The sequence below is a fragment of the Ascaphus truei genome, chromosome 7, assembly GCF_040206685.1.
Source record: "Ascaphus truei isolate aAscTru1 chromosome 7, aAscTru1.hap1, whole genome shotgun sequence".
NCBI classification, from domain to species: domain Eukaryota; kingdom Metazoa; phylum Chordata; class Amphibia; order Anura; family Ascaphidae; genus Ascaphus; species Ascaphus truei.
Genome location: NC_134489.1, coordinates 111,227,676 through 111,243,094, shown reverse-complemented (window position 1 = coordinate 111,243,094; position 15,419 = coordinate 111,227,676). Strand labels below are relative to the sequence as shown.

Genomic DNA, 15,419 nt, shown 5'->3' with positions numbered 1-15,419 from the left:
TACAGTCACCGCCGCTGCATGACCCAGTGACCTGGTTACAGTCACCGCCGCTGCATGACCCAGTGACCTGGTTACAGTCACCGCCGCTACATGACCCAGTGACCTGGTTACAGTCACCACCACTACATGACCCAGTGACCTGGTTACACTCACCGCCGCTGCATGACCCAGTGACCTGGTTACAGTCACCGCCGCTGCATGACCCAGTGACCTGGTTACACTCACCTCCGCTACATGACCCAGTGACCTGGTTACAGTCACCGCCGCTGCATGACCCAGTGACCTGGTTACAGTCACCGCCGCTGCATGACCCAGTGACCTGGTTACACTCACCGCCGCTGCATGACGCAGTGACCTGGTTACAGTCACCCCCGCTGCATGACGCAGTGACCTGGTTACAGTCACCGCTGCTGCATGACCCCGTGACCTGGTTACACACCGCCGCTGCATGACCCAGTGACCTGGTTACAGTCACCGCCGCTGCATGACCCCGTGACCTGGTTACACACCGCCGCTGCATGACCCCGTGACCTGGTTACACACCGCCGCTGCATGACCCCGTGACCTGGTTACACACCGCCGCTGCATGACCCCGTGACCTGGTTACACACCGCCGCTGCATGACCCAGTGACCTGGTTACAGTCACCGCCGCTGCATGACCCAGTGACCTGACCCAGGTGTGTATCCTTTGAACTCCTCCCATTAAAAAAAATTAACCACCAGGGCAAAACTGACCAGTCCGCCCTCCTCCAACGCCGAGGCCATTTGAACCCTCAAATTTGCCTCGCTGCTGCCAACAAGCGTGCAAACTCCATCAAAAGATCCTACAGAGAAGAATCCCAACTACTCTGACCCGGTGAACTCCCTCCCGGTAAAGATTAGCACCCCCAAACCAGCCGTGGCACCACCTCGGAGCATACCAACCACCTCCAGGGGCCTGCTGGGGCCCTGACCTCCGGGGGCCTGCTGGGGTCCTGACCTCCAGGGGCCTGCTGGGGCCCTGACCTCCTGGGGCCTGCTGGGGCCCTGACCTCCTGGGGCCTGCTGGGGCCCTGACCTCCGGGGGCCTGCTGGGGTCCTGACCTCCTGGGGCCTGCTGGGGCCCTGACCTCCGGGGGCCTGCTGGGGCCCTGACCTCCGGGGACCTGCTGGGGCCCTGACCTCCTGGGGCCTGCTGGGGCCCTGACCTCCGGGGACTTGCTAGGGCCCTGACCTCCGGGGGCCGGCTGGGGCCCTGACCTCCGGGGGCCTGCTGGGGCCCTGACCTCCAGGGGCCTGCTGGGGCCCTGACCTCCGGGGACCTGCTGGAGCCCTGACCTCCGGGGGCTGGCTGGGGCCCTGACCTCCGGGGGCCGGCTGGGGCCCTGACCTCCGGGGACCTGCTGGGGCCCTGACCTCCGGGGGCCTGCTGGGGCCCTGACCTCCGGGGACCTGCTAGGGCCCTGACCTCCGGGGACCTGCTGGGGCCCTGACCTCCGGGGGCCTGCTGGAGCCCTGACCTCCGGGGACCTGCTGGGGCCCTGACCTCCGGGGACCTGCTGGGGCCCTGACCTCTGGGGACCTGCTGGGGCCCTGAACTCCGGGGACCTGCTGGGGCCCTGACCTCCGGGGACCTGCTGGGGCCCTGACCTCCGGGGGCCGGCTGGGGCCCTGACCTCCTGGGGCCTGCTGGGGCCCTGACCTCCTGGGGCCTGCTGGGGCCCTGACCTCCGGGGGGCCGGCTGGGGCCCTGACCTCCGGGGGCCGGCTGGGGCCCTGACCTCCGAGGGCCTGCTGGGGCCCTGACCTCTGGGGACCTGCTGGGGCCCTGACCTTCGGGGGCCAGCTGGGGCCCTGACCTCCGGGGGCCTGCTGGGGCCCTGACCTCCGGGGGCCTGCTGGGGCCCTGACCTCCGGGGACCTGCTGGAGCCCTGACCTCCGGGGGCCTGCTGGGGCCCTGACCTCCGGGGACTTGCTGGGGCCCTGACCTCAGGGGGCCGGCTGGGGCCCTGACCTCCGGGGACCTGCTGGAGCCCTGACCTCCGGGGGCCGGCTGGGGCCCTGACCTCCGGGGACCTGCTGGGGCCCTGACCTCCGGGGACCTGCTGGGGCCCTGACCTCAGGGGGCCGGCTGGGGCCCTGACCTCCGGGGGCCTGCTGGAGCCCTGACCTCAGGGGGCCGGCTGGGGCCCTGACCTCCGGGGACCTGCTGGAGCCCTGACCTCCGGGGGCCGGCTGGGGCCCTGACCTCCGGGGACCTGCTGGAGCCCTGACCTCCGGGGACCTGCTGGGGCCCTGACCTCCAGGGACCTGCTAGGGCCCTGACCTCCGGGGACCTGCTGGGGCCCTGACCTCCGGGGGCCTGCTGGAGCCCTGACCTCCGGGGACCTGCTGGGGCCCTGACCTCCGGGGACCTGCTGGGGCCCTGACCTCTGGGGACCTGCTGGGGCCCTGAACTCCGGGGACCTGCTGGGGCCCTGACCTCCGGGGACCTGCTGGGGCCCTGACCTCCGGGGGCCGGCTGGGGCCCTGACCTCCTGGGGCCTGCTGGGGCCCTGACCTCCTGGGGCCTGCTGTGGCCCTGACCTCCTGGGGCCTGCTGGGGCCCTGACCTCCGGGGGGCCGGCTGGGGCCCTGACCTCCGGGGGCCGGCTGGGGCCCTGACCTCCGAGGGCCTGCTGGGGCCCTGACCTCTGGGGACCTGCTGGGGCCCTGACCTTCGGGGGCCAGCTGGGGCCCTGACCTCCGGGGGCCTGCTGGGGCCCTGACCTCCGGGGACCTGCTGGAGCCCTGACCTCCGGGGGCCTGCTGGGGCCCTGACCTCCGGGGACCTGCTGGGGCCCTGACCTCAGGGGGCCGGCTGGGGCCCTGACCTCCGGGGACCTGCTGGAGCCCTGACCTCCGGGGGCCGGCTGGGGCCCTGACCTCCGGGGACCTGCTGGGGCCCTGACCTCCGGGGACCTGCTGGGGCCCTGACCTCCGGGGACCTGCTGGGGCCCTGACCTCCGGGGACTTGCTAGGGCCCTGACCTCCGGGGACCTGCTGGGGCCCTTCTCTGCTTGGGGCATGTTTTTTTCCCACAGAAGTGTGCACCAACTATAATGCCCTATAATAAAGCCTTATACATTCCTACCTTATCCCAGTCACCGCCTGTAAGATGTGCACACCTGCGTGTTGTTATCAGCTACACGCAGAAACAATAGGGATACGTGTCGTGGAATTCAGCATTGCACCTTCATTTGGTGCTGGTATAATAAGCCATTCCCATCTCCTGATATCAATTCTTTAAACTGAATAAGGAAAGAGGCTTCCTAAGGACATTCTGGCACATTCAGCACCCAGCACCCAGCACCCAGCACCCAGCACCCAGCACCCAGCACGCCATTTTCAGGACTTCAACACCTCTTCCTTTACATAGATAAATATTTATGTAAAAAACACTTAAAGGAGCAATTCTCACCATTTTTCAGCATAGGTTTGAAACGGGGTCTCCGTAGCTGAACCCCCATTAATTTCAGCTTCGGGACCCCCTGCTTCCCAAGACACAGAGCTGCAAAGGGGGCGCCGGTATCTCGCGACAGTTTAAAGCTCCCGCGTCACGCTGGCCAATAGAAAGCGGAACCTGATGACGTCACAGCTTCCTATTGGCCCGCAGGGCGCGGGAGCTTTGAAACGCCGCCATTACGTGAGCCCTGCTAGCCAAGAGGAGCTGCTACCGGCGTTCAACGGGGATATCTCCGGAAGCAGGATTTTACTGGGGCTGGGAGTGTCTTTAAACACTTGTATGAACCAGGGTTAAACGTTTGGTGATTTTCTTGTCCTTGTGTTACAGCGTGCGAGTCCAGGTGTCTTATTACTGAATTCGAGCATTGTGTCCAGAAACCTGACAAACCGCAGCTCGTCTGTGAATGCTTGCCAGGTTATCAACGCGAAAAAAGTGCTAATAAATGTACAAAGTAAGTATTTTTACCCTCGGATTATAGACATTTCAATTAACACTCACGGCTGCTTTTGTGAGTGGGTTTTGTTTTGTTTTTGTGTGGGGTGAGGTGACATCCCGTGGGGACACTCATATATATGGAAACACAAGAAGCCACCGGCGTTCAGTGATAATCTGTCATGCAATGTTACACAAGCAGCCTGTCAGTGTCTGAGAGCAGGCGGGGCCTTCCATGGCCATTCCACTTCAATGGCAAGGCCGCAGGGGCACTGGCATTGAGTCTCACACTGGTTTCTCCCGCTTTAATGGCAAGGCCGCAGGGGCACTGGCATTGAGTCTCACACTGGTTTCTCCCGCTTTAATGGCAAGGCCGCAGGGGCTGGCATTGAGTCTCACACTGGTTTCTCCCGCTTTAATGGCAAGGCCGCAGGGGCTGGCATTGAGTCTCACACTGGTTTCTCCCGCTTTAATGGCAAGGCCGCAGGGGCTGGCATTGAGTCTCACACTGGTTTCTCCCGCTTTAATGGCAAGGCCGCAGGGGCTGGCATTGAGTCTCACACTGGTTTCTCCCGCTTCAATGGCAAGGCTGCAGGGGCTGGCATTGAGTCTCACACTGGTTTCTCCCGCTTTAATGGCAAGGCCGCAGGGCGCTGGCATTGAGTCTCACACTGGTTTCTCCCGCTTCAATGGCAAGGACACTTTTGTGATGTGTATTACTGAGTGTCACGGTAGCCCAGAACTTTTAACACATTTATATTTAAGGGATCGGTCAATAGGCAAAACAAAGGCAGTGAAATAAAATGAAGTTTATTCAGATAAGACCTCGGAAACACACAGAAATACAAAATACAAAGAATTTACACACTTACTGGGGTCTGGGGTTTGAGGACTAGACTTTCCTACCTGCAAGGCACCTGCTTCATCAAAGGCTTACCTTGATAGGACCCTTTTCCTGGACATCCTAGACCGAAAGCCAGCCTGCTGCCTGGGCCTCTCCATGCTCCCTGTGTGAATAGCTCTTTCACTTCAGAAGCAGCTTTGAGAAGCCCGCCAGCAGCTGCTTGTCTTCAAATCTCCAACAGGAAAAGAGAGTTATCTGCTACACTGCACTCCCTTATATAGGGCTTGCCCAATATCTAATACACTGAGGGGGCTGACAGCCAATTAGTGCCCGGATTGTGATTGTGCATTCAATCATAGGAGGGAAGAATTAAGAATTTGCTAATAGAAATCGTGCTTATGAATTTGAACTCCAGGAACTGTTTTCGTGGCTAGCCCCATATCGCCTAGGGTCCTAGCTCCCCTGAGTCTACGTAAAACAAAGGGCTTTCTACTCCAGATATCTTGCTCACCAAATGGTTCTCCCCCCTCTGGACATCCTCTCATCTTTGAACTATGGATTCTATGCAAACTAGCGGGCATCTTAACCATATGCCCGGGCTGTCTGTATAGAGCCTTATATTAAACGCAAAACACGATATAAAGTACACTTCATTACAGAATATACTTTGGGGGACCTTATACTTATAAGGGAAATAACTTGGTGATATTTGGGCTCGAAATCCAGGAGTCTGGGGGACACAGGGAAGCCCCGGTGTAATTCACCCAGCGTACCGGCAAATCATGCCTGCTTGCCGGGGAGAATTAAACAACAACCAGCAACTTTGGCCCCCCAACTCCTGCAACCAAAATAATTGTATTTCCACCCAAATATCCCCCCTAAAACTGACACACAAGAAATGTCACAGTTCTAGGGCTAAGGGAACATGAAATAGGAAAAAACAGGGTCACTTTATTTTCCAGCATGTATTATCCCTGGTCCCTGCTTATGGAGGTACCAGGAACCCCACGGGTTCAGGGGTAACCAGGGGGCTTAACCTTTATTAGATTGCCTGGTTACCCCCTCCCGTCACACTAAGCTCATCTTTGCCGCCTGCATGGAATACATTGTATCTCTCTAGCACAGAAAGATTTAACTGCTGATTTTGTTCCTCTTGTTATTCATCAGATGTTCGTATGGATATTCAGGACAAGACTGTGGGGACAGTAAGTATCTTTTATCTTTATTTTATTACATTCATAACCTCATCCACACAAACCTAATCTCCATATCTGCAGCAGTGTAACAATGTTTGCCTGGTGAGAAGAGGCGGTGACCACAATGGTGCCGAGTACCCCCACCTCCCCATTTAGAAGGCCTGGAATATTTATTTTCCCAATCCTCAGAGAAGAAAAGTCTCGGCTGCTTCAGCTCAACGTCTCCTGAGCAATAAACATATCACACACAGGAAGGCCCAGACCCATTAATCTCCATTCAATACAGGGAAATAGGGTGATCAGACTTACAAAAGTAAAAACCGGGACACATTAAAAATATATTTATAAAACAAATTACATCACCAACTGCGCCCCTTCTCTCTCTCTCACACACACACCCCATTCTCTCTCTCCCCCCCATCCCTCCATTCTCTCCCCCCATCTCTCCATTATCTCTCCTCCCATCCCTCCATTCTCTCTCCCCCCATTCCTCCATTCTCTCTCCCCCATCCCTCCATTCTCTTTCTCCCCCCCCATCCCTCCATTCTCTCTCCCCCATCCCTTCATTCTCGTTACACCCTTACCATTCTGTCTATTCCCATTCTCTGTCTCTCTCCCCATTCTCTGTCTCTCTTCTCATTCTGTGTGTCTCTTCCCATTCTGTGTGTCTCTTCCCATTCTGTGTCTCTCTCCCCATTCTGTGTGTCTCTCCCTCCCATTTTCTGTGTCTCTCCCTCCCTCTCATTCTCTGTGTCTCTCCCTCCCTCCCATTCTCTGTGTGTCTCTCCCTCCCTCCCATTCTCTGTGTGTCTCTCCCTCCCTCCCATTCTCTGTGTGTCTCTCCCTCCCTTCCATTCTCTGTGTGTCTCTCCCTCCCTCCCATTCTGTGTGTCTCTCCCTCCCTCCCATTCTCTGTGTGTCTCTCCCTCCCTCCCATTCTCTGTGTGTCTCTCCCTCCCTCCCATTCTCTGTGTGTTTCTCCCTCCCTCCCATTCTCTGTGTGTCTCTCCCTCCCTCCCATTCTGTGTGTCTCTCCCTCCCATTCTCTGTGCCTATCCCAACCCCCATTCTCTCTGTGTCTCTCTGCCCCCCATTCTCTGTCTGCCTCTCTCCCCATGCTGAGTCTCTCTACCCATGCTGTGTGTCTCTCTCTCTCCATGCTGTCTCTCTCTATGCGCTCACTCTCTCCCTCCATGCTGTCTTACACTCTCTCCATGCTGTGTCTTTCTTTCTCTCTCTCGCTCCATGCAGTCTCTCTCTCAATGCTGTCTCTCTCTCTCCATGCTGTCTCTCTCTCTCCATGTTGTGTCTCTCTCTCCATGTTGTGTCTCTCTCTCTCCATGTTGTGTCTCTCTCTCTCTCTCCGTGCTGTCTCCCCCCCATTCTGTTTCTCTCCCCCATTCTGTGTCTCTCCCCCCATTCTGACTCTCCCCCCATTCTGTGTCTCTCTCCCCCCATTCTGTGTCTCTCTCCCCCCATTCTGTCTCTCTCTCCCCATTCTGTGTCTCTCTCCCCCCATTCTGTGTCTCTCTCTCCCCATTCTGTGTCTCTCTCTCCTCATGCTGTGTCTCTCTCTCCCCATGCTGTGTCTCTCTCTCCCCATGCTGTGTCTCTCTCTCCCCATGCTGTGTCTCTCTCTCCCCATGATGTGTCTCTCTCTCCCCATGATGTGTCTCTCTCCCCATGCTGTGTTTCTCTCTCCCCATGCTGTGTCTCTCTCTCTCCCCATTCTGTCTCTCTCTCTCTATGCTGTGTGTCTCTCTCTATCCTGTCTCTTGTTTTCCCCATGCTCTCTCTCTCTCTCTCTCTATGCTGTCTCTCTATGCTGTGTCTTTCTCTCTATGCTGTGCCACAAAAAAAACGGGACATTTTAAAGAATGCCGGGCAGCCGGGACAGACATTAAAAACCGGGACTGTCCCGGCTAAACCGGGACATCTGGTCACCCTAGAAATAGTGTCCCTTTAGTTAAATGGTCCCAAGGCTCAACCAAGTATCCGGCCATTCCTCCTTCTCTTACCGTGCACCCCAAAACTGGAACAACCTAACGGAGACTCTCACAGCCACCACCAGTCTAAGTTCTTTCAAAACTAAGGCTGTCTCACATTTTAATCTGGTCTGTAACTTACATTCGCCTATAATATATATTATCTGTAACTTACATACGCCTATAATATATATTATCTGTAACTTACATACGCCTATAATATATATTATCTGTAACTGTTACATGCGCCTATAATATATATTATCTGTAACTGTTACATACGCCTATAATATATATTATCTGTAACTGTTACATACGCCCATAATATATATTACCTGTAACTGTTACATGCGCCTATAATATATATTATCTCTTACTGTGCATGCAATGTCTTGTATATAATGTATACCCTGTTCATGTATTTAACTGTATTTGTAACCATGTATTATTTGTTATCATAACTCTGTGCCCAGGACATACTTGAAAACAAGCCGTAACTCTCAATGTATTACTTCCTGGTAAAATATTTTATAAATAAAATAAAAAAATAAAAATAAATCAGGAACGGAAATGATTTGCCCCGAGTTTAATGTTTTACTCACAAAACAAAGCAACTGCACAGCTCATTATTATATTATATATTACACCATTGGGTTATTTCAGGATACGGTGACATTATATCAATCTTGGCGTTACTTTAGGACAGCGGTGCGCAAAGTGGGGGCGTGACCCCCAGGGGGGCGGGAGATTGTGCTGGGGTTGGGGGGGGCACGGGCAGTTGCAGAGGCCCCGCGCTCTTCCCCCAGGCATTTAAATTAAATGCCGGGGGATCGCGTGAGGCCCCTGCAACTGTTTACTTACCGGGATTCATCCGTCTGTGTTGCGTCGCCATGGCATCGCGGCGTCTCACCATGTGACCTGACGTCCCACGCAGCGTCATCTGACGCGGATGAAGGTAGGTGGGGGGGGCGTGAGAGCCAGGGGCAGAGAGACAGGGGGGCGCAGCACAAAAAGTTTGCGCTCCCCTGCTCTATGACATGGAGGAGAGAAGGAAATAGCGCTACGTTATTTAAGCCATACCTAAACCTGCCGTTATTCTCCCCGGACACTGGGATAGGGCTGTGCTTAATGCCTTTACCCTATTTCGGGGTCTGGATGGGAGTACGCCAGGCTTAGGTGTGACTTAAATAATGTAAGGTTATTTTTTGGGGAGTAGGGGGTTCGTATGCTGGTGGCTCATGTACTTTGCATCTCATTTTCCCTAATGTCTGTTGTTTATACTGCCAGGCTTAACATAGCTTAGTGAACCTGGTCCTAAGTTGCATCCATCTTTCCCGGAGCCTATGGAAATAATAACAGAATACAGAAGCTGAACTTGTCGCGCCGGACTTCAGCCACATGTATTGGGGGGCCATGTATTGGGGGGCCATGTAACAATGTGTTTTTTGCTTTGCTGTCAGGGATACATTCAATAGAAACCTTAATCTTTCTTTGCAGACTCCCTGCTAATTCTGGTGATCATCGGATCTCTGGGGGGAGCCCTCATTATCTGTTTAATTGGAGCAATTATCGGTGTGACTCTCAGGTGAGTAACTTAGTAACCAACTGGAATCTAAAAATACTTCCTTGTGACATGTTACTTAACAAGCAATAACAGACTCGAGTTTTCTTGCATGTATTGTACGGTATTCGTAATATAACTAATATAACCAACATACAATACAAAGAATGATCATATGCAACGTAAACACACACTCCAGTGCTAACTACAGCTAGTAACAAGCAACAGGTTGAAATTACCTCCCCCAAAATATTATTATTATTATTATTATAGTGCCTTCCCACAATGTTATCAATAGAGTGTAAGCTCTCCGGGGCAGGGATTTAATTTCCTATTGTCAGACTCTGATGCGCTTATTGTATTATAATTCCCTGTACCGTATTGTCTTTGTACCGCGCCGCGTACACTGTGGGCGCTATATAAAGATACACATACAAATAGGATTTTTTGCTGAGCTGCAGCACTTTCACCTCCAGGCACGGCCCAGTTCCTGAGATATTTAATTCAGGGAAAACAATATGGCCTCCGTGGACAGCCTCACTCCTGAACAGAAAGCTATGACATCATTGTGAGGTGACATTGCGGCTTCTGATTGGGTGACCCCGCTGCCATTTTTGTTTTTCCCTGTAAGTACTGGCAAAAGTACAGAATGGAATATCCCAGCAATGGAGGGGTCCCGATTTGGGTGCTGGGGTTCAGGTCCGGGGGACACTCTGGTTCAAGGTAAATAAAATACTTGGAGGGATTGCTGATTTCATGTTCTTGTTTTTGTTCTGTCCAACGAAATGCAGGTCACGAAGACACAGGAGCGACAATGAGAGGACCCAGTTAATAAATAAGAATGACAAAGAGTCCCTTGGCAGCAGCAGCCCGGCAATTGGGGGCCTGTTCCCCAGCGTACAGCCCAAATCCAACCAAGGTCAGGTCAACAGGGCTTCCTCCCCATATGAAAACCCAGAGACGTATGCAAGACCCACTCCCAGCCGAGACTACGACGAGGTACGTTCTGATGGGTCGGGGAACATTCACAAACGTCCGGACACCTTCTTCCAACGCTTCTAATGTTCCAATTCTAATAATAATTCTAATTATAACATTAATAATAATATTAATAATAATAATTCTAATAATATTTCTAATAATAATATTAATAATTCTAATAATATTTCTAATATTAATAATTATAATAATAATATTAATAATAATTCTAATAACATTAATAATAATAATTCTAATAATATTTCCCCCCTTTCTCTGCTTTAGGATCTCTGGTATGAAATGTCAAGGAAGGACAGAAAGTTCTGAGCCCGAGAACCCAGAACACGAGAAACCCAAAGCCTTATTTCGGTGTGTGATTGTCTATCAGTCTGAATGCAGAGAGCACAATAGTAGGGATAATAATGTTATCCTTGTATAGCAGCAGCTCTGCACATAGTGGCAGGAACAATACCTCTTCAATGTAAGTGACTTGGCTGTAAGCTGTCTTAGCACTACTATTAAATATGTCCCCAAGTGCCTTGTCTGAGGCCACAAGTATTTAGTGGGTCTCAGACTGGAACCTCCCACTTCATAGGCCAGCATTGTAACGGAGCGGGGGAATCAGTGCTGGAGAGCTGTTGCACAAAGATATTCTTGATGCATAAAACCTGCTTTAGATAAGATTTTTTTACGAATTTATTTTAAAAGGGATTAATCTTCATAATGAGATTGATTTATTAAACATCTTCTAATAAAGCTTGGGATTGTTTAAAGATGGAGGTGGGAAGCAGCACCTCAGCTTCAAAATGGAGCCAGAGATGTGCTGCTTGACATTCCCACCTTAAGGTCTGATTATTTATACTGACGGTGTTATGTACGATTCTGTTCCGTGCGTCATTACTTATTCATCGCAATCATCTGCTCACATTTCTTCCCCTTCACTTTAAATCTATTTCCTGTTCTGCCCCTCGGAGCCCACACGCGGTTCTGCCCCTCGGAGCCCACACGCGGTTCTGCCCCTCGGAGCCCACACGCGGTTCTGCCCCTCGGAGCCCACACGCGGTTCTGCCCCTCGGAGCCCACACGTGGTTCTGCTCCTCGGAGCCCACAGGCGGTTCTGCCCCTCGGAGCCCACACGCGGTTCTGCCCCTCGGAGCCCACACGCGGTTCTGCCCCTCGGAGCCCACACACGGTTCTGCCCCTCGGAACCCACACGCAGTTCTGCCTCGGAACCCACACTGCAGTGCTGCCCATCAGAACCCACACTGCGGTGCTGCCCACCGGAACCCACACTGCGTTGCTGTCCATCGGAACCCACACGCAGTTCTGCCCCTTGGAACCCACACTGCAGTGCTGCCCACCGGAACCCACACTGCGTTGCTGTCCATCGGAACCCACACGCAGTTCTGCCCCTTGGAACCCACACTGCAGTGCTGCCCCTCGGAACCCACACTGCGGTACTGCCCCTCGGAACGCACACGCGGTTCTGCCCCTCGGAACCCACACACGGTTCTGCCCCTCGGAACCCACACACGGTTCTGCCCCTCGGAACCCACACACGGTTCTGCCACTTAGAACCCACACTGCGGTGCTGCCCATCGGAAACCCACACGCGGTTCTGTTCATCGGAACCCACACGCGGTTCTGTTCATCGGACAGTAATCGCACTAATCCCGTGACAATGTGAGACCCAGTTACTGACGATCAGTAACTTGCTTATTGGGACAGTTAGACTCTGCAGCGCCCCCTGGGGATGGAAGGACAACCTTCATTTATTTTAATTGAACATTAATATAAATTACATAGTAATGCCATTGTTGAGGTACAGTATGTGCGGATATACATGATTGCACACCCATACATTATACAGTCATCATTACATTATATACCACATTAGTTCACACAAACATATCACTTTATTCACTAAAAACTTGTAAGAAAGATGTCCTTAATTTGCCGTGGCAGAGTCCGTGGCAGGGGAAGGTAGGTAGACAAAACTAACAGAGAGGCTGCCCTTTTGTAGTCTGAAATTCCAGAGGTTGGGCCGCGTCTCTGTACGCAGGAGAGGGAAGTTATTACAGGTCTTCGGTGGTGGTGTCAGGCCCTGCACGTGGCCTCAGGCTCCGCACGTGGCCTCAGGTCCCGCACGTGGCTTCATGCCCCTTTTCTATTTGATGCTTGTTGCTTTTTCCATTCTTGCATCATCATTAATCAACCTGTCAGCACAGCACAGCCAGGGCACTTTGTAACAGATATATAATAACCTGTCAGCACAGCACAGCCAGGGCGCTTTGTAACAGATATATAATAACCTGTCAGCACAGCACAGCCGGGGCGCTTTGTAGCAGATATATAATAACCTGTCAGCACAGCACAGCCGGGGCGCTTTGTAGCAGATATATAATAACCTGTCAGCACAGCACAGCCGGGGCGCTTTGTAGCAGATATATAATAACCTGTCAGCACAGCACAGCCGGGGCGCTTTGTAACAGATATATAATAACCTGTCAGCACAGCACAGCCGGGCGCTGTGTAACAGATATATAATAACCTGTCAGCACAGCACAGCCGGGGCGCTTTGTAGCAGATATATAATAACCTGTCAGCACAGCACAGCCGGGCGCTTTGTAACAGATATATAATAACCTGTCAGCACAGCACAGCCGGGGCGCTTTGTATCAGATATATAATAACCTGTCAGCACAGCACAGCCGGGGCGCTTTGTAGCAGATATATAATAACCTGTCAGCACAGCACAGCCGGGCGCTTTGTAACAGATATATAATAACCTGTCAGCACAGCACAGCCGGGCGCTTTGTAACAGATATATAATAACCTGTCAGCACAGCACAGCCGGGGCGCTTTGTAACAGATATATAATAACCTGTCAGCACAGCACAGCCGGGGCGCTTTGTAACAGATATATAATAACCTGTCAGCACAGCACAGCCGGGCGCTTTGTAACAGATATATAATAACCTGTCAGCACAGCACAGCCGGGCGCTTTGTAACAGATATATAATAACCTGTCAGCACAGCACAGCCGGGCGCTTTGTAACAGATATATAATAACCTGTCAGCACAGCACAGCCGGGCGCTTTGTAACAGATATATAATAACCTGTCAGCACAGCACAGCCGGGCGCTTTGTAACAGATATATAATAACCTGTCAGCACAGCACAGCCGGGGCGCTTTGTAACAGATATATAATAACCTGTCAGCACAGCACAGCCGGGGCGCTTTGTAACAGATATATAATAACCTGTCAGCACAGCACAGCCGGGGCGCTTTGTAACAGATATATAATAACCTGTCAGCACAGCACAGCCGGGCGCTTTGTAACAGATATATAATAACCTGTCAGCACAGCACAGCCGGGGCGCTTTGTAGCAGATATATAATAACCTGTCAGCACAGCACAGCCGGGGCGCTTTGTAACAGATATATAATAACCTGTCAGCACAGCACAGCCAGGGCGCTTTGTAACAGATATATAATAACCTGTCAGCACAGCACAGCCGGGGCGCTTTGTAACAGATATATAATAACCTGTCAGCACAGCACAGCCGGGGCGCTGTGTAACAGATATATAATAACCTGTCAGCACAGCACAGCCGGGCGCTTTGTAACAGATATATAATAACCTGTCAGCACAGCACAGCCGGGCGCTTTGTAACAGATATATAATAACCTGTCAGCACAGCACAGCCGGGGCGCTTTGTAACAGATATATAATAACCTGTCAGCACAGCACAGCCGGGGCGCTTTGTAACAGATATATAATAACCTGTCAGCACAGCACAGCCGGGGCGCTTTGTAACAGATATATAATAACCTGTCAGCACAGCACAGCCGGGGCGCTTTGTAACAGATATATAATAACCTGTCAGCACAGCACAGCCGGGGCGCTTTGTAACAGATATATAATAACCTGTCAGCACAGCACAGCCGGGGCGCTTTGTAACAGATATACAGTATAATAACCTGTCAGCACAGCACAGCCGGGCGCTTTGTAACAGATATATAATAACCTGTCAGCACAGCACAGCCGGGCGCTTTGTAACAGATATATAATAACCTGTCAGCACAGCACAGCCGGGCGCTTTGTAACAGATATATAATAACCTGTCAGCACAGCACAGCCGGGCGCTTTGTAACAGATATATAATAACCTGTCAGCACAGCACAGCCGGGGCGCTTTGTAACAGATATATAATAACCTGTCAGCACAGCACAGCCGGGCGCTTTGTAACAGATATATAATAACCTGTCAGCACAGCACAGCCGGGGCACTTTGTAACAGATATATAATAACCTGTCAGCACAGCACAGCCGGGGCGCTTTGTAACAGATATATAATAACCTGTCAGCACAGCACAGCCGGGCGCTGTGTAACAGATATATAATAACCTGTCAGCACAGCACAGCCGGGCGCTTTGTAACAGATATATAATAACCTGTCAGCACAGCACAGCCGGGGCGCTGTGTAACAGATATATAATAACCTGTCAGCACAGCACAGCCGGGCGCTTTGTAACAGATATATAATAACCTGTCAGCACAGCACAGCCGGGGCACTTTGTAACAGATATATAATAACCTGTCAGCACAGCACAGCCGGGGCGCTTTGTAACAGATATATAATAACCTGTCAGCACAGCACAGCCGGGGCGCTTTGTAACAGATATATAATAACCTGTCAGCACAGCACAGCCGGGCGCTGTGTAACAGATATATAATAACCTGTCAGCACAGCACAGCCGGGGCGCTTTGTAGCAGATATATAATAACCTGTCAGCACAGCACAGCCAGGGCGCTTTGTAGCAGATATATAATAACCTGTATGGCTGGATATATACAAAGTGCGTAATGAATTGGAAACGGAAAACTTTGCCTGTATGAGATTCAGCTTCTGTGCCGGTACGGGGGATGTTGG

At 52.2% G+C, this 15,419-nt stretch overlaps 1 protein-coding gene across 1 annotated transcript in view; it reads left to right on the top strand.

Annotated features, from left to right (window-relative positions):
- Positions 1-15,419, top strand: part of HEG1 (heart development protein with EGF like domains 1) — a 160,336-nt gene that overhangs the window by 115,867 nt on the left and 29,050 nt on the right. Inside the window, exon 11 of the mRNA XM_075609900.1 lies at positions 9,441-9,515. Within this exon, the coding sequence (XP_075466015.1) occupies positions 9,441-9,515 (75 nt within the window). The remainder of the gene's footprint in view (positions 1-9,440; positions 9,516-15,419) is intronic.